This window comes from Ursus arctos, unplaced genomic scaffold, assembly GCF_023065955.2.
Source record: "Ursus arctos isolate Adak ecotype North America unplaced genomic scaffold, UrsArc2.0 scaffold_1, whole genome shotgun sequence".
NCBI lineage: Eukaryota > Metazoa > Chordata > Mammalia > Carnivora > Ursidae > Ursus > Ursus arctos.
This window is the reverse complement of record NW_026622763.1, coordinates 56,994,708-57,016,457: the sequence shown is the minus strand read 5'-3', so window position 1 is coordinate 57,016,457 and position 21,750 is coordinate 56,994,708. Positions and strand designations below refer to the sequence as shown.

At 37.4% G+C, this 21,750-nt stretch overlaps 2 protein-coding genes across 7 annotated transcripts; one reads left to right on the top strand and one right to left on the bottom strand.

Moving 5' to 3' along the window:
* Window positions 1–454: 454 nt before the first annotated feature.
* On the top strand, window positions 455–11,222 carry FKBP7 (FKBP prolyl isomerase 7). 3 transcript variants are annotated; one of them, XM_026492441.4, is made up of 4 exons: window positions 456–776; window positions 2,047–2,198; window positions 7,080–7,210; window positions 10,880–11,222. In XM_026492441.4, exons 1-4 carry the CDS (start codon window positions 568–570, stop codon window positions 11,039–11,041), a joined length of 654 nt encoding a protein of 217 aa, XP_026348226.1. In that variant the 5' UTR covers window positions 456–567; the 3' UTR covers window positions 11,042–11,222. The 3 variants fall into 3 exon arrangements, with proteins under 3 accessions (XP_057174996.1, XP_026348226.1, XP_026348225.1); XM_026492440.4 differs by having other exon boundaries at window positions 459–776; window positions 7,077–7,210; XM_057319013.1 differs by lacking the exon at window positions 7,080–7,210 and having other exon boundaries at window positions 455–776; window positions 10,880–11,022.
* Window positions 11,223–12,171: 949 nt separating this feature from the next.
* On the bottom strand, window positions 12,172–21,673 carry PJVK (pejvakin). 4 transcript variants are annotated; one of them, XM_048214434.2, is made up of 8 exons: window positions 21,492–21,662; window positions 19,589–19,656; window positions 19,042–19,107; window positions 18,144–18,339; window positions 17,223–17,364; window positions 15,994–16,111; window positions 14,460–14,558; window positions 12,172–14,245 (listed from the first exon to the last, which is right to left on the bottom strand). In XM_048214434.2, exons 5-8 carry the CDS (start codon window positions 17,292–17,294, stop codon window positions 13,953–13,955), a joined length of 582 nt encoding a protein of 193 aa, XP_048070391.1. In that variant the 5' UTR covers window positions 17,295–17,364; window positions 18,144–18,339; window positions 19,042–19,107; window positions 19,589–19,656; window positions 21,492–21,662; the 3' UTR covers window positions 12,172–13,952. The 4 variants fall into 4 exon arrangements, with proteins under 4 accessions (XP_048070391.1, XP_044237364.2, XP_048070390.1 ...); XM_044381429.3 differs by having other exon boundaries at window positions 21,071–21,583; XM_048214433.2 differs by having other exon boundaries at window positions 21,496–21,583.
* Window positions 21,674–21,750: the final 77 nt, after the last annotated feature.

The following is a 21,750-nucleotide window of genomic DNA, read 5'->3' as shown; positions in this document are numbered from 1 at the left end:
CTCGCAACCAGGTGGCCGTCAGATTGTGTGTGGCTTAGCCTGGAACCTCTTAATGCGGGACTCTACCCCGAGACGGTGTTTCAAGGACACGCCAGAAGCAGAATGCCTCCCTCGATGCCCGCCAGTGCCCTAGAGGTCTGAGGAGAAACCTTTTACGCCCAGAAATGACAGCCGTATTCTCTGACTACAACATCCCACTCCCAGGAGATTTCTTTTGCGGGTTTCATTTTAGGAAACGCGATCATTTCCAGCGAACCCTGAGGAAACCTTCTGTAAAATGTACGGATTTAACGAGAAGCGGTGCTGTGTTCAGTACTGCCTTAACCACTGATGACAGCCATCCAAAGCGCCGGGTACCAGAGGGGCAGAACCCAAGACGAGAGACGAAAATTCTGTGGCTGAGCGCGAAACCCAAGAGGGCGGGGCCATGGGCCGCCCCGCCCCGGGCCTTTTGTGACGTAGAACAATGCCTGCCACGCGTCGGAACTCAGCAGCTTTCGCAGCGCGGGGGCACAAGTGACACGCGTGAAGGAACGCCGTGGTCATCTGAGGCCAACTTCAGGAACCATGCAGTTCTTATTAAGATTAATCGTTTTCTTTTATGTATCGGGCATTTTTACTGCTCTGGGACAAAAGGAAGAGGAGAGCATAGAAGAAGTGAAAATCGAAGTTTTGCATCGTCCAGAAAACTGTTCTAAGACGAGCAAGAAGGGAGACCTGCTAAATGCCCATTACGACGGCTACTTGGCTAAAGATGGTTCGAAATTCTACTGCAGGTAGGAAATGCTATGAACTGCTCCGGCATCCAGTTGATGCATGAAATCTAGGCTCCCTCTATCAACCAGAAACTAAGTGGTTGGTTGATTGGTTTGTTCTTGTTATTTAACAGTAAGAGCTGAGCCTTTTATTCCTAGGGGGGGAAATTCCTACTGAAATTCAGTAGTTCCCTGGTGAACTATTACTTTTTAAATTATTAAACAAGAGATTATCAGAAATACACTACATACACAGGCACCCGGACCACTGCCACCACTCTTGGGATCTATACAAGGGTAAGTGATGGTACTGTCTGTAAGGATGTTCTCACCATTTTTTTTTTTTTTTTCTGTTTGTTGGAGTCTCTTTACAGAGGATTAGCTAGGGTAGTTTAAGAGATTTTATCTGGCCTCCAGAAGCATGATATTTACAGACTGAGGGCCACTTTTCAACTGTATCCAAAAACCACAACAGTATCTTTCCCTGGCGTCTTCTGGGCCCTATGTTCTCCCATCTGCCCCCTCATCTCACCACTGTCTGCTCTGATTTAATTGATCGTTTATTACTCAGAGGAAGAATGGCTTTTCTTAATCTGTGCTATTACCCTATAAAGGTAGGATTGGGTAAAATTAGTTCTTTCCATTTGGAAGAAAATACATAAATTTAATAAGAAAAGATACAAATTTTAATTATTGTTCAAATGACTTTTTGAGGCTAAACCTGCACCATCATTTTTTAGAACAAACTCAGAAAGGTTAAATGAGTTTTTGGATAGACCATGAAGCTACTTAGAGGCCGGAGACCCATTAAAAAGGTAACTATTGAATAGTTTTTGCAAGATGGCAATAAAAAAAGATAATGACATGACTCCTAATGACTAGCTTTAGGCAAATCAGACTTCTTTCTGGCTATTATGAAAGAAGTTTGAGCCAAACAACCCACCAGGGGGTTCAGAATGAATACTAATATGGGAAAAGAGAGAGGACTCCAATTTTAAATTATAACCTCATGTCCAGGTGTATTTTATTTTTTTTAAGATTTTTTATTTATTTGTCATAGAGAGAGATAGAGAGCACAAGCAGGAGGAGCAGCAGGCAGAGGAAGAAGCAGGCTCCCAGCTGAGCAAGGAGTCCAATGCCAGACTCAATTCCTGTAACGTGGGATCATGACCTGAGCCGAAGGCAAATGCTTAACTGACTGAGCCATCCAGGCATCGTGTCCAGGTGTATTTTAAAGTTTGATTTCATTTTTCTTAAAATCAGCTTACCTAAGTGTTGTTTTATATTGTAGCCGGACACAAAATGAAGGCCACCCCAAGTGGTTTGTTCTTGGTGTTGGACAAGTTATAAAAGGCCTAGACATTGCGATGATGGATATGTGCCCTGGAGAGAAGCGGAAAGTGATTATACCTCCTTCATTTGCATATGGAAAGGAAGGCTATGGTAAGGTGTTTTAGTATTATATCTCTAAGTTATATTGAAAAATAAATCACAGCTTTGGGTGTATATCCATAAGAATTGAGAGCAGGATCTCAACGAGATATTTGTATACTCATGTTCATAGCAGCACCATTCATAATGGCCAAAAAGTGGAAATAACCCAAGTGTCCATTGACAGATGAGTGGATAAACAACATGTGTACACATACAATAGAATATTGTTCAGCCTTAAAAAGGAAAGAAATTATTCTACATGCTGCAACATGGATGAACCTTGAGTACATTACACTAAGTGAAATAAGCCAATCACACAAAAACGCTGTATGATTTCACTTGTATGAGGTATGTGGAACAGTCAAATTCAAAGAAAACTGGTTGCCAAGGTGCTGGGGAGAGGGTGGAATAGGTAGAATTGGTTTAATGGGTATAGAATTTCAACTCTCCCAGGATGAAATAGTTCTGGAGACTGGTTGCACAGCAATGTGAATATATTTAATTGTATTGAACTATACAGTTAAAATGGTTAGAGTGGTAAATTTTATGTTACATGTATTTCCCACAATTAAAAATTTTTGAATCACTAAAAAAAACCAAGTAAAATAAAAAAACACAGAGGAAATAGTTACAGAATCATAAGGTCCAATAAATTAGTTGTATCTAGTCCAATCCAGCTTTGTGTCCCCACTTTTTACATATAAAGAAAATAAGACATCATTGGAAGACATCTCTCTGGCCAGAGGTTCTTTCCCTCACGTATTGGCAGTACTCATAAAGATCCTGTATATTCTATAAGCTCTACCTTAGTCATTTTTACTTTAGTACATGTTATTTTATTAATTATGACATAAATGTCTATAGCAAATACCCTCGGTAAGCAGTACCAAAGTCAAATTCATAAAACTCGGGAAACTGCAACATGATCTTAAAGTAAAAGGATAGCACTGGAACGTAGTAAAAAGAGCATCTGAATATAAAAAGCTGTCAGTCACTATTACCCAAATTCAGGAGCAGCCTTGAAATGTGGAAGAAATGAACTGCTTCTTTCAATATCTTACCTATTTTTAAAATCCTACTGTGAGATCTGAGAACCCAGGTAAACCAGATAAATGGGGAAAATTTTTGCAGCTACCATGAAGACTCTTACTAATCAATAATAAAAATGAACCTAGCCCTAGAAATAGGCAAGCAGCCCACTAACAAAGAAAATACAAATGGCCTTTAAATCTATGGGAATACTTAGTTTCATTAATTTAAAGAAAGGGATATTAAAACAAAATGAGACACCATTTTCACTCATCAGATTATCAAAGGCATGAAAGTTGGCACAGGTATAGAAAACCAGCATTCTCATGCATTATTGTTGGGAATGTAAGTCACTCGACCTTTCTAGCAATTTCTATCAAGATTTAAAAGCACATACCCTCTGACCCCATAGTTCCATTTACAGGAATGTACACAGAGGTATATATAAAAGAATATTCATTACAGATTTTTATTTTGTAGAAAAAAATGGAAACCACCTGAGTATCCATCGATAGGGAATTAGTTAAATATGGTATATCTATACAATGGATTATGGTGCAACCAATAAAAAGAATGCCATAGAGCCATATGTATTAATATGCTAAAAATAAAGTGAGATGGGGTGCCTGGGTGGCTCAGTTGATTAAACCTCGGCCTTCGGCTCAGGTCATAATCCTGGGGTCCTGAGATCAAGCCCCTCATCGGGCTCTCTGCTCATCAGGGAGTCTGCTTCTGCCTCTCCCTCTTCCCCACCCCCTCCTCCCCGGCTCCTGCTCCTGCTCTCTCTCTCTCAAATAAATAAATAAAGTCTTTTAAAAAATTAAAATAAAATAAAGAAAGTGGGATAGAATATTCATGCAAGGAAGATTTATTGAGCATCAATGCCAGGCCCTGTTCCAGGCATCGAGCATAAAGCCAATGTACAAAGAAGAAACAATTTCCTCTCCTCAGAGATCTTACCTATGAGGGGTTCATGCATCATGAATCTACACAGATTATACGTGGAAGGATACACAGTCATCTGATGACATTATGTGCTCCGAGAAGGAAACCTGAGGGTCAAGTGTAAGGAGATTTCTTCTTACTCTCTAATATTTTGTACTGTTTAATTTTTTTGCCATGGGCATGTATCAATTTTTCTAAAATCAAAAATTTTTTAAATTGCCAAAGTTAAAAGTGGAGCTGAATAAAGAGGGAAAGTTTTTAAAAGGGGGAAAATGGTCAGCCTGGCAGAGGGATGGTTTTTACTTTGCATTCTCAATTAGATCCTTGCTCTCTTTTGCTGTGTAAAGACTATAATCATTCCCTCCTCATACTATTTAGAATCCTTGCTAACTCCACCTGTTTGAAATATTTAGTATGTAATTAAAGTCACTAAAGATTATTTTTCTAAATCTTGTCATTACTCCCAAATATTTCGTTGAATGGCATACCTATCTCTTTGAGGCTGTGTTATTAACTCATTAATAGTAGCGATTCCCTCACCTTTTCTTTCCAGCAAGAGCAGAGGATCACTGCCCCAAATTGGATTGCAGGGAGGTTAGTGGCACAAGGCAAACCCAATCAGACTGAAAACTCCTAAAGAGACAGTTTCAGGTAACTACAGCTTCATTCTCAATGCTCTTGGCCAATCATTTGGTCCCATCAAAATAGCTCCCATGGAACCGTACGTAATTTGTATATCCTATTTTTAGTTGTAGAGGAATCTGGGAGAGAAAAAAAATTGAAGATAAATTTAATTGAATGTAGTACTTGCCCAAAAATATTGTCATATGTTGAGGCCGATTCTAGCCAAGATGAGACAGGCAAAGTTTGCCTTTTAGACTCTTCAATCTCATTGTAACCATATCCCGCACCAAGAGGCACTCATCCATCCTATTGGGCCCCCTTCCCCTATAGCAAATGACCACTTAGTTTCCTTTTTGTAAACTAGGTTATGCTTAGCTATGAATGACTACCCAGGCTGCCTAAGCTATTAAGAATCCAGACCCTTGCTGCAGAGAGGTACAAGTTTAACTTTGAAGAAGTTAGTTCACATTCAATTTGAGGTGTCCCCAATAAACCTAAAAACGATGAATCTCATTAGTAACACCACCAGCACTTTTGTTTTAAGGAAACTGTGGCCCAGCAAAAGTATGTTCTTTGGAACATACTTAATTGCTGGCTTACCTGCATTACAATAGGTAAGATTAGATTACATAAAAATTGCAGTGGAGACCTTTTGTAACTGCCTAACAAACCACTTCTTGTCAAATAAGCTCTTTTTTTAAAAGTGTTTTATTTATTTATTTGTCAGAGAGAGAGAGCACAAGCAGGGGGAGCAGCTGAGCGGGGAGTCCGATGCAGGACTCGATCCCAAGACCCTGGGATCATGACCTGAGCTGAAGGCAGACACTCAACTGACTGAGCCACCTAGGAGTCCTGTCAAATAAGCTCTTTTAAATGAGTTGTTATCGAGCCCTAACATCAGCTATAACTTTATTTTAGGTAGCACTTGAAGAAGGCTTTCTCTGTGCAATATCCTTGCTTCGTGTGACAGAGCACCCTGCATGTCTTGAAATGCATGACTTTTCAGTGCTTTAATTAACAGTACACGTGGTACGTACAGATTCCTTACATTAACTCCTACGTCTTTGATCTGCTTCTCTAAATACAAGTAATTCTATGCAAATTCACTTTTTTCTCCTTTTTATGCTCTAATATCTTTGTAAGACAAAACCTAATTGGCAATATTTTCTGTATTTACAGAATTATTCAGAAAGTTCATAGGTAATTGTAATATTTTTTCTTAAGAAATTTGAATTTGTGTTTTGAGGTTGTCTTTATTATCATTAGTTGTTTCCATGTTGTAAGGAGATTGTAACTGGACAGAATAAGAATGGATTTTATAAAAATTATCATTGAATTAATCTCTACCACTTTTTACTCTGAAGTCAGGTGATAGATGGTTACATTGCTTACAACTTCATTAGTCATAGAATGCATGAGTAGATTTTTCTATGTCCTGGCTTTGGAGATAACTGATCCAGTTCTCCTTTTGGCTATAACTTTCAAGCTCTTTTCTCTTTGGGTTATATAAATACTTCAGCAAGAATTCTCCACTGTTTCATTAAAGAAATTACTATTTCCTTCAGAGAACAAACAGGCTTTTTAAAAATAAACCATAGGGGCATTCATTCAACAAATATTTGAGTGCCTATCATGAGTATCTAGGCAATACTGGTGACACAAGCCAACCCCTGCCTCTTAGCACGTCATTTCTGTAGGTTATTTTTATGAAATGGTCATCTGAAATAGCCCATAGCTTGCTAAGATCATCTGTGACATCACAAGTGAGTGAATAGGTTAACTTTATTCAAGAGGACTATTCAACTTAATACTTAACTTTTTTATTGTTATTAGAGATTTCATAAAATTGTTACGGTGTTATTTTCTCATTGTACTTATTTTGTAATGTCTATAAAGGATTGGAAAGATGATTATATTGAAGCGTATGTTTTATTTATACTTCCAAATAACTATAGAATATCATTTTTTAAAAGATTACACATTAACACTTTGACATTTTTCTGCCCATGCATTTCTTCTCTGCAGTAGCTCTCTCCTATATAATGATGGGGTATATTAATAAAAATTACACCAGTTGTCGTTATTTTAATTCAATCAGGAAATAATGGCGCACTAGGTCCTTAAAACTGATTTGGTTTAAAAATGTGGAAAAAATTTTCTTAAAAGTGTTTAGTAAGTGGTTTTTACAAATATGAAATAATCTAATCATAATGCTATAATGGCTATTTGTGAATAAATATTTGAACACTATCTTCATGTAAGTTAAACTGTTAAAAATTATACCTTTAGCAGAAGGCAAGATTCCACCTGATGCAACATTGATTTTTGAGATTGAACTTTATGCTGTGACCAAAGGACCACGAAGCATTGAAACATTTAAACAGATAGACACGGACAATGACAGGCAACTCTCTAAAGCTGAGGTAATTCAAACAAATTCCATATGTGCAGTCTAATTTTTTCATCACAATTTAAATACATCTCTGTTACATCTGTTATTTTTTAGTTCTACCAAGCATGGGCTGATTACTTTGCTTTTATAGAGCTGGTTACTAAAAACTCTAAACTCCAAGAAGAAAATGTGCTTTTTCAATATAAAACTTGTAACTGAGTCATCCCGTTCAGTTGCCTTTCTCCCTGCCAGAGGGTCATTAAAATACCAAGCTAATCTTATAGGGCATTCTAGACTACAGCTTCTAGACTACAAGAACAGAGCTTGTTCGAGCAGCACCGTAGGAATTTGTAACAGTGCAAATTATTTCTACCTCACAAGGTTGTGGGGATTACATGAGATTATGAAAAGAGATAGCAAGAATTTGAGTTGTGTGCATTAGAAAATTGTAAGCAGGAGCCAGGAGGTCACTAACTAGCTTCTGTGTTCGTTAGGTTTTTGTGTTGTTGTTATTGTTGTTTTAAGATTGTATTTATTTATTTGTCAGAGAGAGAAAGAGCACAAGCTGGGGAGCGGCAGGCAGAGGCACAGGGAGAAGCAGGCTCCAGCGGAGCAGGGAGCCCAATGTGGGACTCGATCCCAGGACCCTGGGATCATGACCTGAGCCGAAGGCAGATGCTTAACTGACTGTGAACCACCCAGGCATCCCTCCAGTTAGTCTTATATATGAATTGAGGGATTAATAAAGATGTCGGAACAATAATAGTAATTTTTTTTTGTACTTTCTCAGTACCAAGTACTACTGTAGGCACATTAGCATGTGAACTCACTTAATCTTTATGACAGTTTGTCATTATCTCTATGCCATAGAAGAGGGAAATGATGCCCAGAAAGGTTAAGTAACTGGCCTAAGGTCATACCACTCCAAGTGGCAAAATCAGACTACAACCTAGCAGTCTGGTTCCACTACTTTGCTGCTTTTTTTTTTTTTTTTTTTTTTAAGATTTACTTATTTATTTTAGGGAGGGAAGGGGCAGAGAAAGAGAGAGAGGAACTCAAACAGACTGTGCAGAGTATGGAACCTGACCCAGGGCTCAATCTCATGACCTGAGCTGAAACCAAGGGTTGGCTGTTTAGCCAACTGTGCTACCCAGTTGCTCCTGCAACTTTGCTCTTAACCATGGCCTGCCCTGCCTGTTTCAGGGAATTTCCAGCATGGATGTTTCAGGGCTAATGTTTGTACTGCTGAAGGCTGGTGCCTGGCTGAGTCCCACTGACTCGACCCTTTTTGCTTAAATCGAGTAACCCATTTGTCTGCCACCCTCTTGCTTGGAGACAGTTTAACATACGACTCTACCACCTAAGTAACAAAAGGTACCTGAGTCATTGATTTCAAGAGACAAGTAAGCCCCCTTTCTCTGTTTCTTTTTCCTCTCCCTTTCCAGTCCTTCCCCCACCCTGATTCTACTTCCTCCTCCAGGATATTAGTAAGGACTTTCCCCTGAAGCTCCTTGGTTGCTCAGCAGAGAAAGACAGATATGTGAATGAAAATATCCCCCGTTCCTTAAGAAGGACAATTAGAGGGGTGGCAAATCCATCCCAGTACGTACTTTGCATTGACTCCTTACGAGTTTCAGAGTGAACAACAGCAGAGGAATTCACGTAGCACCAAAGAGCTCAGCCTGTGCACACAGACCATTCGCTATCAAATGCACACGAAGAGGCACATTCTGCAGTGTGAATACTCTTCAGTAGCCCTTATGGGATCTTTAGTTCTTTCTGGAAAATAAAAGTAGAGAAAGTCCAAAACAGTGACCTGCTTAGCAACAGTCTGTCCAGATGTCTCTCAGGTATCAGCTGCATTATCACTAAATGGTAAGAGTGACTTTCACATGCTTGAAAAGAATAGCTATCTTTCATTGACATCTATAAATGTTACTCTAATCCTCACATCAATACTACCATAGAGATACTGTTTCCCTCCTTTTACAGATGACAAAATTGAGGTCCAGAGAGGTTAAATTATTTGTCCAAGACCACACAGCGAGTACGTGACAAAGACTAGATTTGAAACATGAACTAAAAGAAACTACCTCCCTTCATCATCAGAAAGACTGAGTCAATTATTTCTTTAGTACAAGGTAGGAAAGAAGAGGAACACAGTATTTTTATTAAATTATGAAGTAGAAATAGTGTGGAACTCATTGCTAGCAAAATTAAGCTTATGTTCTTACCTGCTGCCTCTTTGTACCTCTCCACTACGCTGTACTAGAAGAGTCAGTAATATTGGTTATGAAAATATATTTACTTAGAAACTGAGGAATATTTGAGGTTCTTTAAAATTCTTTTCACCTACACCAGATTACTAAGGCTCAACTGGAAGAAAAAAAATGAATCTCCCTCAATAGGACTGAAGTCTCACTTGAGAACAGTTGGTCTATCCTTCATTAAGATCCATTGATCAGGGGCACCTGGGTGGCTCAGTCATTAAGCGTCTGCCTTCCGCTCAGGGCGTGATCCCGGAGTTCTGGGATCGAGCCCTGCATTGGGCTCCTCCGCTGGGAGCCTGCTGCTTCCTCTCCCACTCCCCCTGCTTGTGTTCCCTCTCTCATTGGCTGTCTCTCTCTGTGTTAAATAAATAAATAAAATCTTAAAAAAAAAAAAGATCCATCGATCATTCTAAAATAAAGTCTACTCATGATGGACTGAGTTTGGATACATACTGCTAAAAACCTCTGAGAGTTCAACTTTAGCTTTCAAAAATACTCTTGCCTTTAAAATACCTAGCCTTGCTGAACAGTATCTCCAGATTATTGCACATTGCTTTGTTTAGTTATTATATATATATATCAGCACTTTCCAATGGAAATATAATTGAATCACAGATATAATTTAAAACTTTTAGTAGCCACATCTTACAAAGCAAAAAGAAACAGGTGAAATGATTTTAATACTATTTTGTCTAACTCAATATATCTAAAATATTTCCCTTTCAACATGAAATCAATGTAAAAAATTATCAGTATTTTTTATTGTCTTAAAAATTTGTTGTGTATTTAACCCTTAGAGTAGCGTATCTCCATTTGATCTAGCTGCATGTCAAGTGCTTAGTAGTCCCATGTGGCTAGGAGAAATGTCATATTACACAGAGAAAGAATACTTAATACCTGTTTTTTATTTGACCTTATTATCATAGAGATTGACATAGTTATGTAGATTTGAAGGAGAGTTATAGAAGCATAGGAAAATTAAGAAAATTAAATTTTATTTCAAAACCTATGGTTGAGTTTTATTGATAATACAATATATGCAGTAATTTTAGAGATTATAAAAATGCCAATTTGGGTTTTATTCACTAATAGAAATCCTCAAGAATGATTTTCCTGATTTTCCTTTCATAACATAGACAGTATAGATTATTGGAAAACACTTAGTTTCCACAAAATTTAATTCAGATGTTAATCTTTGAGTATGTACCACTAACCACCTATAACCTCAGGGGAACCTAATTTGAAGATGTTCCTTTTCAGAAAAATTGCTTCAAATGTTAAAAGGATAAAACCTCAAACAGTTTTTAAAAATTTTATATCACTTACGATAAGTAGCCTTAGAGTTGAGTTTCCTTATGTAAACATTTCTTTCAAGTTACTGAAATTTACTGTGGTACCTTTTTATTAAAGACATTATTTTGGCCTTCTAGATAAATCACTACCTGAAAAGGGAATTTGAAAAAGATGAGAAGCCACATGACAAGTCCTATCAGAATGCAGTTTTAGAAGATATTTTTAAGAAGAATGACCATGATGGTGATGGCTTCATTTCTTCCAAGGAATACAACGTGTATCAACATGATGAACTATAGTATATTTTTATTTCTAAATTTTCTTAGCTACTTACTGTACTTTATATATAAAACAAGGTCACTTTTCTAGAACTTATATTTTCTGTTTTCCTCCCACGAGGACATATTTTGATCCCCTCGATACATGTAATTTTGACAAAATAAATGTGTTATTTTGCAAATTTAACCTTCAGGAAAGCTATAATTGTGTTTCCTATTGCTTTATTCTGTGAACACAAATTGCAGCACCACGAAATAGACCTCCATGTCCCAGTGGGTAGTTCTCCCCCATCAGGAAATAGGACACCTAGGTCAAAATCTACAAGTTCTTCCCAGGTCTAACCTTAACAACATGTATAAATATTTAAATATCGAATTTTTAACATTTTAATTGTAAAAATGTCCCATGTAGTGAAAATATTCAATAGGACCCAAGAATTAACATTTCATTTGTTTATACATTTCCCAGCATTACAAGTAGAAGGATATAAAATCACAGGACTAAACAAATCTTCCTTTTGTATGCACACTGGAAAATATTCGTTGTACAGTTCTGTCCCACAGAGCACCTTAACACGGTCTCTGTACTTTTTTTTTTTTAAAAAAAGATTTTATTTATTTATTTGACAGAGATAGAGACAGCCAGCGAGAGAGGGAACACAAGCAGGGGGAGTGGGAGAGGAAGAAGCAGGCTCATAGCAGAAGAGCCTGACGTGGGGCTCGATCCCACAACGCCGGGATCACGCCCTGAGTCGAAGGCAGACGCTTAACCGCTGTGCCACCCAGGCGCCCCACAGTCTCTGTACTTTTTGATGCAAGCTCTGGCCTTTGGTCATTATTCTAATGGGAAATGTTTAAAGATAATTGACAAAAGACTTCGTGCCTCTTACCTAACAGACATAATAAAATCTACACTGCTCTGAGTCCATACTCCTTCAGATATCATTACCAACGTGCTACCTCCTCTTCCCTTTTGCAGGCCTTTGGATCTACCATCCCTAACTTTTTGTCTTGATAGTTTTAAATTAATGCCATGGTATTTCTTAGTTTCCGGTTCCCTTTCTCTATGTACCTCTATCCTAGGTCACTTCATTTTACAGTGTTCTTGTTGTTGATCATGAATGAGCATTGCAAACTGGCACCCCATCAAATTTTTGAAAATTTGTAGAATTTATTTTATAGGTGAGGACATTTCATGAGGATACAAGCAGGGAATACACTGCCATGGCAGTTTTGTGTCATGGTCAAATCATAACATCCGACTTGTTGAGAATAGGAGGTAAGAGGTGCTGTAGAAGATATCTCACACTGGTGTCAAAGAAAATGCACGTTATTTATTGGACCCTGTAAGGTTTTGCCCACTGCGTATGTAGAAAAGTATGGTCAGGCACTAAATAGCTCTGCTCCAAACAAGTGAGTTCAAACCAAAGCTCTTTCCAAACCATTGTTCAGTGTTCATCTGTTATACGCTCTTTAGATACACTGCCAGAAATTCTATTATCTCAAAGTTCAGGGGTAACACAAAAAAAAAAACCACCAGATTAACGGATATCACGTATGCATAGCACAGAGTTTGACACTTCATAAAACCAAAGCCTTTGCTGTCTATCCTTTCCTCCCAAGAGGGCTTCGTGGCTGTACCCAATTTTGTAACTCCTCCCTTGCTCAATCGCCAATTCTCGTTCCTTGACTTCCCTCAGGAAAACCTGCTCCATTGGTGACTCAATATTATGTTTTGGTTTGGAAACTGCCCCTGTTCTCTACATTAAAAAAAGTCGCTAGAGCATTTTGTAATCAGTATACTCATATTTGCATTTGACTCATATATTCTGCTCAAAACACAAATATAGTGGAAGAAGATACACGTGGAACTCATTCCAAGTACGAACTGTTCATAATTCTATCCTTTCTGTCCCATTGTTTTCCAAGTGCTTTTAAACTTATGTTTTTAAAAATTATAGATGATGTAAAATGGAGATTGATTCTAAAACTCTGATCACAAATAAATAAAATTTTAATCATCCTACATACATAATCAGGTATTTCGTAGTTACACGATTGCTTTATGCTTTCACAGGCATATACCTAGTAGAGAGTGCTGTTCCTACATTTTGGGTTCTAGAATTTGCATTATATTTGCAATTATTTTAATAAGGGTATATAATAAATTAATAATTTAGGTTGTTTATGAAAAATCTCAGACGTCTTATAGAGTAGATGAAAAAGATCTCTCAAACTGAATATGTTAAATATTTTAAACATTTTCAAAGGAGAAAGATAAAGGTGTCCTAGCTGCCTTAACTTTCAAATGACAGTAGTGAGTTTTTATAAAGACAAAACTAGTGAGCATGTGTACGTCACACAAAGGGAAACTGCTATCAGTCACCTTGTGAACTGTGTCCATAAAACCCCACACTGAGCTCCGTGTGCTTTTCATTTGATACCACAATTAAACATTTAGGATTACATTGAATTATTAACACATTTTTCTCATTTTACCAGACCTAAGGCAATGGTTAAAGCACCATAAAGTCACCACTTTTAACCTCTTGTCATTCTTAAATGTTGAATTAAAAGTCAATTAAAGATAAAATTGATATTTAGAAAAATCACTACGTAAAGTTATCTAAAATTATAGCCAAATCCCAAATATAATTCTAAAGTAACTGGTAGATATCATGAAGGAACGTCTATATTTTGAATTTTATATTTAAACCTTTTTTCACATAAACAATATTAATCTTTATGACAATTTATAGGGCAGATACTATTATCATCTCCACATTTATAGATGAAGAAATCGATGCCCTGATGGGTTAATTTCTCTTGCCTCTCCCTCTTTAATTCGCCACAATTCAGCAAAGCATACCTAGATGATTTTGGAAAGGTGTGTGGCACAGTTGCACCTAAAACACTATGTTCACTTTCCGTTTTATTTCATCCTCTTGTGCCAGACATCAAAACAAGGAACTGCATGAAGTCGCACATACTTCTGCCCATCGACAGAGCACTGAAAACACCCATAAACTGTCTCCCTTTTAAAGTTCCCCATCCCACAGAGTATGCAAGGTCCTTTTGGAATGTTGTGATTAAGCAAGTTAACTCGGATATGAGTCCCTTCTTTGAGAGAAATATCAGTCATGCTGAGAGGTTTGTCATAGTAGTCAGAAAAAAGATCATCTAAGTAAAGCTGTGAACGAGAAATGGCATCCATTACTCTTCTATCTGAAAGCACAAAAACAGAGAAATGTGTTAGAAGTCCCATAAGAAATACATAACCACACCGCATTCAGACATACATGAATCTAAACCCTGAGTCATGAAATGATTTGGCTTTTGGATTTAAATTCCTCCTTAACAGACAGGAGTCCTGACTGGATAAACGCAAGCGTTAATCCAAGAAGAAAAAAACATTTGAAATACTCCTCAACGGACATACTTCTCTCAAATAGTATATTCCTCAATCTGTACAGCAGCGCAAACGTCGCGGTTTCTTCCCTCTCAAATCCTCCTTTTGACACTGAAGTGACACAAAGGTCTATAAAAAAAAAAATAATTTTTAGAAGATGTTATAACTTGAACAACTCATATTTTATTGGGAGTTTTAGTTGTGGCTGATGAATTCTGGTACATGCCATTCACTGTATTTTTTAAGTTAAATTTTATATATTTTTCGAAAAGCTAACATTTACATGGTACAAAATCCAGACTACAGAAGGGGGACACAGTAATAAGTCTCCGGTCTACCCTGCACCCCAGCCTCAGTTTTCCACCCCGGAATAACCACTGTCAAGTTTCTTGAGTGTACTTCCAGAAATACTCCATATTATTTTTTAAGCATGAAGGAATAGATATGTATGTATGTATGTACATAAAATTATTTAGGCTCAAATAGTTATATGCTACACACATTTCTTTAAAATATCTCTTAGACATTATTCCATGTCAGGGTCCATACCTCATTTTCTTAATGGCTTCATAACATTCCGTAGCTATGGATGCACCACTATTCAATTAGTTACTGATAATAGATCTTAAGGTTATTTCCAACCTTTCGCTATTACAAACCGAATATCCTTATACCCGTATCACTTCCCATACGTGTAAGTATATCTCTAGGATAAATTCCCAAAAGCGTATGCACATTTTAAATTTTGATGGATATATCAGTTCTATCAGTTTATACCCCTCCTAAGAATCAATATAATCGTAAAAACCTATATCTGAAGTGTCCCAAATGGCCTGTAATTAGCATGTTTTGTCATGTTTCTGGATTTCCTATTCTCTCCTCCCACAGAATTACAGAAACAAAAACAGGTCTAAAAATGTTTATAAATTACCATGGCTAGGGGGCTCCCTTGCCTAGTCCTTTGAGGTGGCTGATCTCCTAATCTTAAAGACCTGTGAAATGTCAAAGTCTAAAGTGAGCTGCACTGAGATATAAGGTATATAAGGTATTCTGTAAGGTATATAAAGACAATTTTAGGGCAAGCGTTTATACTGTCAAAGTTATTTTTTAGGGAGAGTTGGGGGGAAGCTGAGTCTGTGAGAGGTAAAACTGAAAAAAACTTGTCTTATCTTAGTTTGGACGCCCTGACACCGACAGGCGTCTTAACTATCTACCCATTCCTCTATTTGCCATCATCAAAAATGACCTATTAGAAGATCATTTATTATCTCCCCACGTACGTCAAGGAATACCTTGTCAGTAGATTGCACTTAAGCTCTTATCTATAATCAAAAGTGCAGTGGAGGGGAGTCTGCAGCTTTCACCAAGAAGCAGAGAAGAGGTAGTGGGTACGAGTAGCAACCAGAGGGTCTTTCCCAGCTACTTTACCCAAGTGTAAGATTGACAGTACTGAGAGTATCATTCTTCCACAATTACACAGAGAGAGTGTGTACGTGTTTGTTTCCCATTAAATTCTTCTTAAAAGTATAATTATTTCAGTGTTTCATGCAAATCATTCACTTACCAAAGGCACCATCCAAGTAAATGAAGAGTTCAAAAACACTGAAAGCGATGGTTGTGTGTGCTGGAAAAACAATAGCTTTGTCCCTTCCCTTGGGATTCTGTTCATCCATAAAATGAAACTATAGTAAATAAGTAAATAACATTATTAAGGAGCATACCATGTAAGGATAGCTTTTTGGAGAAACAAAACATTTCGTACAACCTTACTATTAAGTCAAAAACAAATGAATTATCCCATTGAATTTAACTGTTCATACCAGAAGTCCACGTGGTCCACTGGGTCTCACGATCTAGGGAATACCACTTACCACTTTCTCACTAACATTGGTACTGGGGCCAAAGATTAGTGCTACCACAACAGTAAGGCTCTAGGACAACTTTTTCTTTCAACCACAAACCAACTGTTTAAGTGCTACAGTCGTTTTTAGCCTACTCTATTGTTCCAAAGCCCCCAGAGTTTTCAGCAGCTTTCCAAAGCAATCATCAACTTATTTACCAAAATAATCTCCAACAATTAAATAAATGTTTCACTTTGTGCCCCCAGAATGATCCAGTGTTAAACAACTTGGTGGACAGCTAAGGGTAGCCACTAAACAGAACTTTTATTTGCAAAGATTCCAAAAGTTTTTCATTGAACTCTATCTTTCTAACAATTCATTTTAATAAAACCAGTCAAGTTATGATTATGGGTCATTAACTATGTGAATGACAAAGACAAATAATACTAAGCTAAGAACGAAACACAAATAACTTCCAAGAGGTTTTTGTGGGGTTTTTTTGTTTTTTTTGTTTTTTGAAGGAATTTAACGTTGAATGAAGCATGTTTGGCTATGCACAATATTATTGTAAAAATTAAAATATTATAAAATCAACTTTCAAAAATTCGAGTATTAAGTACATCACTGAAAAATGAAATCAAGAATTCAATATAAGCATTCAAATTTATTCATAAAACATCATTTAAATAGTCATAGGAGGGACTCTAGGATGCATTATTTCATAAAGATTAGTGGGGTTTTTTTGCATCATATTACACATTGAGAATCACAGTTTTCTTGGATTTTTTAAAAATTCTAAAACAAAACCATTACTGTGCAAAATCCTATATACACTTGTACCACTTTAATCTTAACATTTGACAAAATACACACATCTCATTAGAAATTTAGTACTTGTTAAAAACTCCCATTGCACATTTTTAGTAAGAGAAACCTAATGAGCGTGGTTTACCCGCATGGCTTCCCCGCGAATTCCAGCATGCACAGACAGTGAGCACTGTCGTGTGGTTCGAATGCTTTCCATGACCACACACAATACTGCCTTTCTGCTGCTCCTTGTCTGACGTATCAAGCTGTGGTCAAAATTAATTTTTCTAGAATAAAGAACAGAGATATTCACAAGAATCTGTCACATCTGATTACATATAATAGGGTACATTTTTTGCTGTCATGTGTTACTCATTCATGGTCCACCTTAACAAAAAGTAAATCAAGGCAGGTCTAATACGAATCAGAAAGTATGCTCGATAGCCACTAATAATCTGCCTCTCCTTTCTCTTTTCTTAAAACATGCTTATTATAGGAGTCTGTTGGAAGATACTCCCTTAGTATATTTGTTGCAAGCAGATTAGTGTATTCTTTTTTTTTTAAGGATTTATTTATTTTTATTTGAAAGAAAGCGAGTGCACAAGCAAGGGGAGGGCCAGAGGGAGAGGGAAGGAGGAAGAGAGAGAGAGAGAGAGAGAACCCTCAAGCAGACTCCCTACCTAGCACAGAGCCAGACACAGCGCTCAGTCCCAGGACCCTAAGACCATGACCTGAGCTGAAATCAAGAGTTGCCCGCTTAACTGACTGAGCCACCCAGGCACCCCCGTGTATTCTTTTAATCTAATAACTTAGTAAATGTGTACAGGGCCAAAGCAATTTTGTGGTACAATTAAAATTTCTGTTTAAACCAACTGATTTTGGATATCTACCCTTACCTAAAGTCTGCATATATTGCTAATTTGTAGTAGTTCAAACAAATAAAAAAAATAAATTATGTTAGACAATATATATAACCTGAATGTTTTCAGCATTCTTTGTAATGAAATTTATACAATTAAAATATTTAATGAAAACACTGAAGTAGATTAAGTATTATTCTACTGACCGGGTAGTAATTTCCTTGAGTAATGTTGATACTTCCACTTCATGTTTGGTTACCACACCAAATGAGGCTTTTACTGCAACAGAATCTGATCCAGTGACGTTAATCCCAACATCATTCACAATATGGTTGCCCCGCCTTCCATAGAGTGAAACATCTGATTTATCTTCATAATTCAGTAACTGATAAGATGAAATACCTTTATGAAAAGGAAATCAATATTTTTAAATGTCTTAAATTCATCTAGTATAGATTACATATAGTAATGCATTAATTTACTATTTAAGACTCCATTACACCAAAGTTGAGAAAGGTGACATTTCAAGCCAAGATTTAAAATAGCAACTCATTTAAATTAAAAAAAAATAAATATATCTGCATGAATTATGACTTTATTGTTAAAACATGTAAACATCTTTTTTTTTTTTTAAGATTTTATTTGACAGAGAGAGAGAGAGCACAAGAAGGGGGAGTGGCAGGCAGAGGGAGCAGCAGGCAGAGGGAGAGGGAGAAGCAGGCTCCCCATTGAGCAGAGAGCCCCATGCGGGACTCTATCCCAGGACCCTGGGATCATGACCTGAGCCAAAGGCAGACGCTTAACCGACAAAGCCACCCAGGCTCCCCAAAACATGTAAACATCTTAAAACACGTAAAATATCCCTCTTGCTAGAAAATGAACTCTTTCTTTAAAAATTAATTTTTTTATTTGAGTGTAGGAAGTATACAATGTTATATGAGTTTCAGATATACGACATAGTGATTGGACGAATTTATGTGCTATGCCATACTTACCACAAATGTAGTTACCATCTGTCACCATATAATACTACTAAAACATTAACTAAAAAAAATTTTAATTAAATAGCAACTCAATTAATTTAACAACAAAAAAATAGAGTACCTAAAAAAAACTCAAGCTCTTTGTTCCACCAAAAGAGCTCTGTACACTGTAAGATCCACTGAGTAGCTGAAAGAAAAACAAGTGTTTATAACAAATAATTTGTCAAAATGTCAATTTGTTTTCTAATCTAGCCTGTAAAATACATTTCAGTTTATCAATTGCAATAACTGAGTCATAAGAAATAAATGTAAATTACTTTCATCTCATTTAGCTCTGTAAGATGGGTAAGATTAAGTAGTATCCCATTTTATAGATGAAGAAATATATTATTTTGTCATATTCTAACTTGGCTCAGTTAAAACAGTCTATAACATAATTGAAATAAAATTATACAATAAGTAATTTCACAAACTAGGTTGGAAAATCATTCAACAAATAAGAGATTTGATACTATACAAATTTAGGTATTATTAATCTTATTACTACTATCATAAGTTGCTTTTATCAATGTGCAAATATTACAAATATTAGTATATACAACCGAAGTTTGGATTGTCAATAATATAGCTGAATGAGTAGTTACTCCCAAACAGGTATTTAAACTTACCAGCTGAAATTTCTCTGTCTCCTAGAAGAATATCTTTCAGTGTAAAAGGTGTTGAGGTAAATTTATATCTAGGAAAGAGAAAACATCGCTTCTTTTTTACCACCAGACTTAGAGGTTGGTATTTGTCAGCCTCACTGAGGCTTGGAACAGGAACTAATCTCCCTCCATCTCCAACTTGCTTGACAAAGCTCTTGGTAGCAGCAGCAAACATATTAATATGATATGAAAATGTCATCTACTGCAACCCTCAGATAACAATCCATACTTTCAAAGAAACCAGGCACAAACCTAAGACTTGCTCGATTTTAAATATAATTGAACACATTAAAAATACAAAGCATGGTTTCACCAAGTAGCTTACCAGTGTACAATTCACAACACTGCCTCTCCTGGGGTGCTCAGGCAATGAATTATAGATCAACGGTGTTAAATGATATACTAAGAGAAAGTCAATTTGGAATTGCGGTCTATAAGCACTAAAACATATGCAGAAAACTACTAATTTTAAAATACTACCAGTGTCCTTGATGAGGGTTACTGTTGATAGTAGTTTGCCAGTTTTGAGGAAACCTATAGCTCTACGGGAACAATGCAATTTAGACACTAAAATTAGCCCTGGATACCACCTACAGTGGACCTAGTCCAAAGGGAATTCCTTCACAACTTCACCATGCCAATTGTGGCAACAGTAAAGTGCTCTTTTGAATCCTTGTAGTATACAGTTCATTCATTTTCCTTCTTATATGCTACAAAACCAAGTGATTAATATAAAACATAAATTCACAGAATATAGAGAAGCAACTGTATGCAGATTTTTATGAGATAACAAATGAAAGCCAGATTGCATATATAAATGAAGAAATAACTATATAATACTAACATATATAAATAACTATAAACTATTACTTAGGGGTTTCTTACTCTGTAGCTGGCACATAGACAACTCTTTGAAATAGTGCTGCATTTATTTTGTTTCATCGTTATTACCTCAGTTACTCAACTTTTCAAGAGAGCTATATCAAGTTTGGGCTTGTTTTTAAGATATCAGGGCAAAAAATAAATTTTAGAAACAAATCTGAATGCTTGAAATATTGTATTGCCATAGTTATGTGGATGTTCTATTTTGAAAAAGTGGTTATGTGCACTTACAGTAACATACTCATTAAAACATAATGGTAGTAATCGCAATACATGTACAGAAGGGATAGTGGGAAGAAGACAGAATAGGCCTAATTCAAGCCTCTAATACCATAAATCAATTTGACTAGATTCAAGATTCAGCTGTTTTCATTTGCTTGCAAGTATCCAAGGCTCTCGTGTAACCAAAAAACCCCAAAAACCAAAAAAAGTTTTTAATAACGCCCCTTTGTGTGAACAGCACTGTGCAATCTTCCACGACGCAGAGAAAGCACAGGGAGTCATTTCTGCAAGTGGCTAGCAAACCCCTAAGCAACAGATCTACCGTCGCTGTCTGATCCCCACCTAAGGTGGTGCGTCCCAGGCAAACGCAATTACGACTAACAACACAGGTGTACAGAAACAGCATTTAACTGGAGCCCACAGAAAAGCCTTCGTTTACACCGAAGCCTTGCTCAGATCCGCTCGCGAACGCGACGAAAGCCTAGAGACAATGGAAAACCACCCGGCGGGAGAGAAGTGGGGGTTGGGGGAGTGGGGTCCCCGGACATTCCTGCGAGCTCAAGGTAGGGCTCAGACCAGAAGAGCCCACTGCAGCCCCCAAAGCGGATATACCGCGAGTCCCAAGCTTCGGGGCCAGGTTCAGGGACGTTCCGCAGCAATTTTGCATTTAGAATTCTGAAATCTTTTTCTTAAAGTGACGCAGCCCCATCCCTAACCTCCCTCAGCCCCACTACGGAAAAAGAAACTGAGCCTCAGGCCTCACACACTGTGAAGCTGGACTCCCAACAAGCCGCCTCTCGGGGCCGGAAACCGCCTCCTTTTAAGGACGCAGAAGTGCGGCCACGCCGAGGCAGTGGTGGGGGGTAAGCGCTGGGAATCCGCGGGGCGAAGGCTGGGAACCGGAAAGAGCGAGAAGAGCCGGAACTGGGAAAGGGGCGGAGTCTCGAAGGGAGAGGCGGGGCCCGGCGCCCAGAAGACCCGAGGGCCGGTAGGCGGGGCCCGGCTTGGAGTATGGCCAGCTG

Bases quoted from the DNA above. Each gene is read 5' to 3' on its own strand.
- FKBP7 (XM_026492440.4), top strand. From the start codon at position 568: ATGCAGTTCTTATTAAGATTAATCGTTTTCTTTTATGTATCGGGCATT. The intron at 2,199-7,076 runs GTAAGGTGTTTT...TTATACCTTTAG, and splicing joins ATATGGAAAGGAAGGCTATG to CAGAAGGCAAGATTCCACCT. The intron at 7,211-10,879 runs GTAATTCAAACA...TTGGCCTTCTAG, and splicing joins GGCAACTCTCTAAAGCTGAG to ATAAATCACTACCTGAAAAG.
- PJVK (XM_044381428.3), bottom strand. From the start codon at position 19,823: ATGACATTTTCATATCATATTAATATGTTTGCTGCTGCTACCAAGAGC. The intron at 18,340-19,041 runs GTACTCTATTTT...CTTTTCATAAAG, and splicing joins AGAGCTTGAGTTTTTTTTAG to GTATTTCATCTTATCAGTTA. The intron at 17,365-18,143 runs GTCAGTAGAATA...TCTTTATTCTAG, and splicing joins CTCAAGGAAATTACTACCCG to AAAAATTAATTTTGACCACA.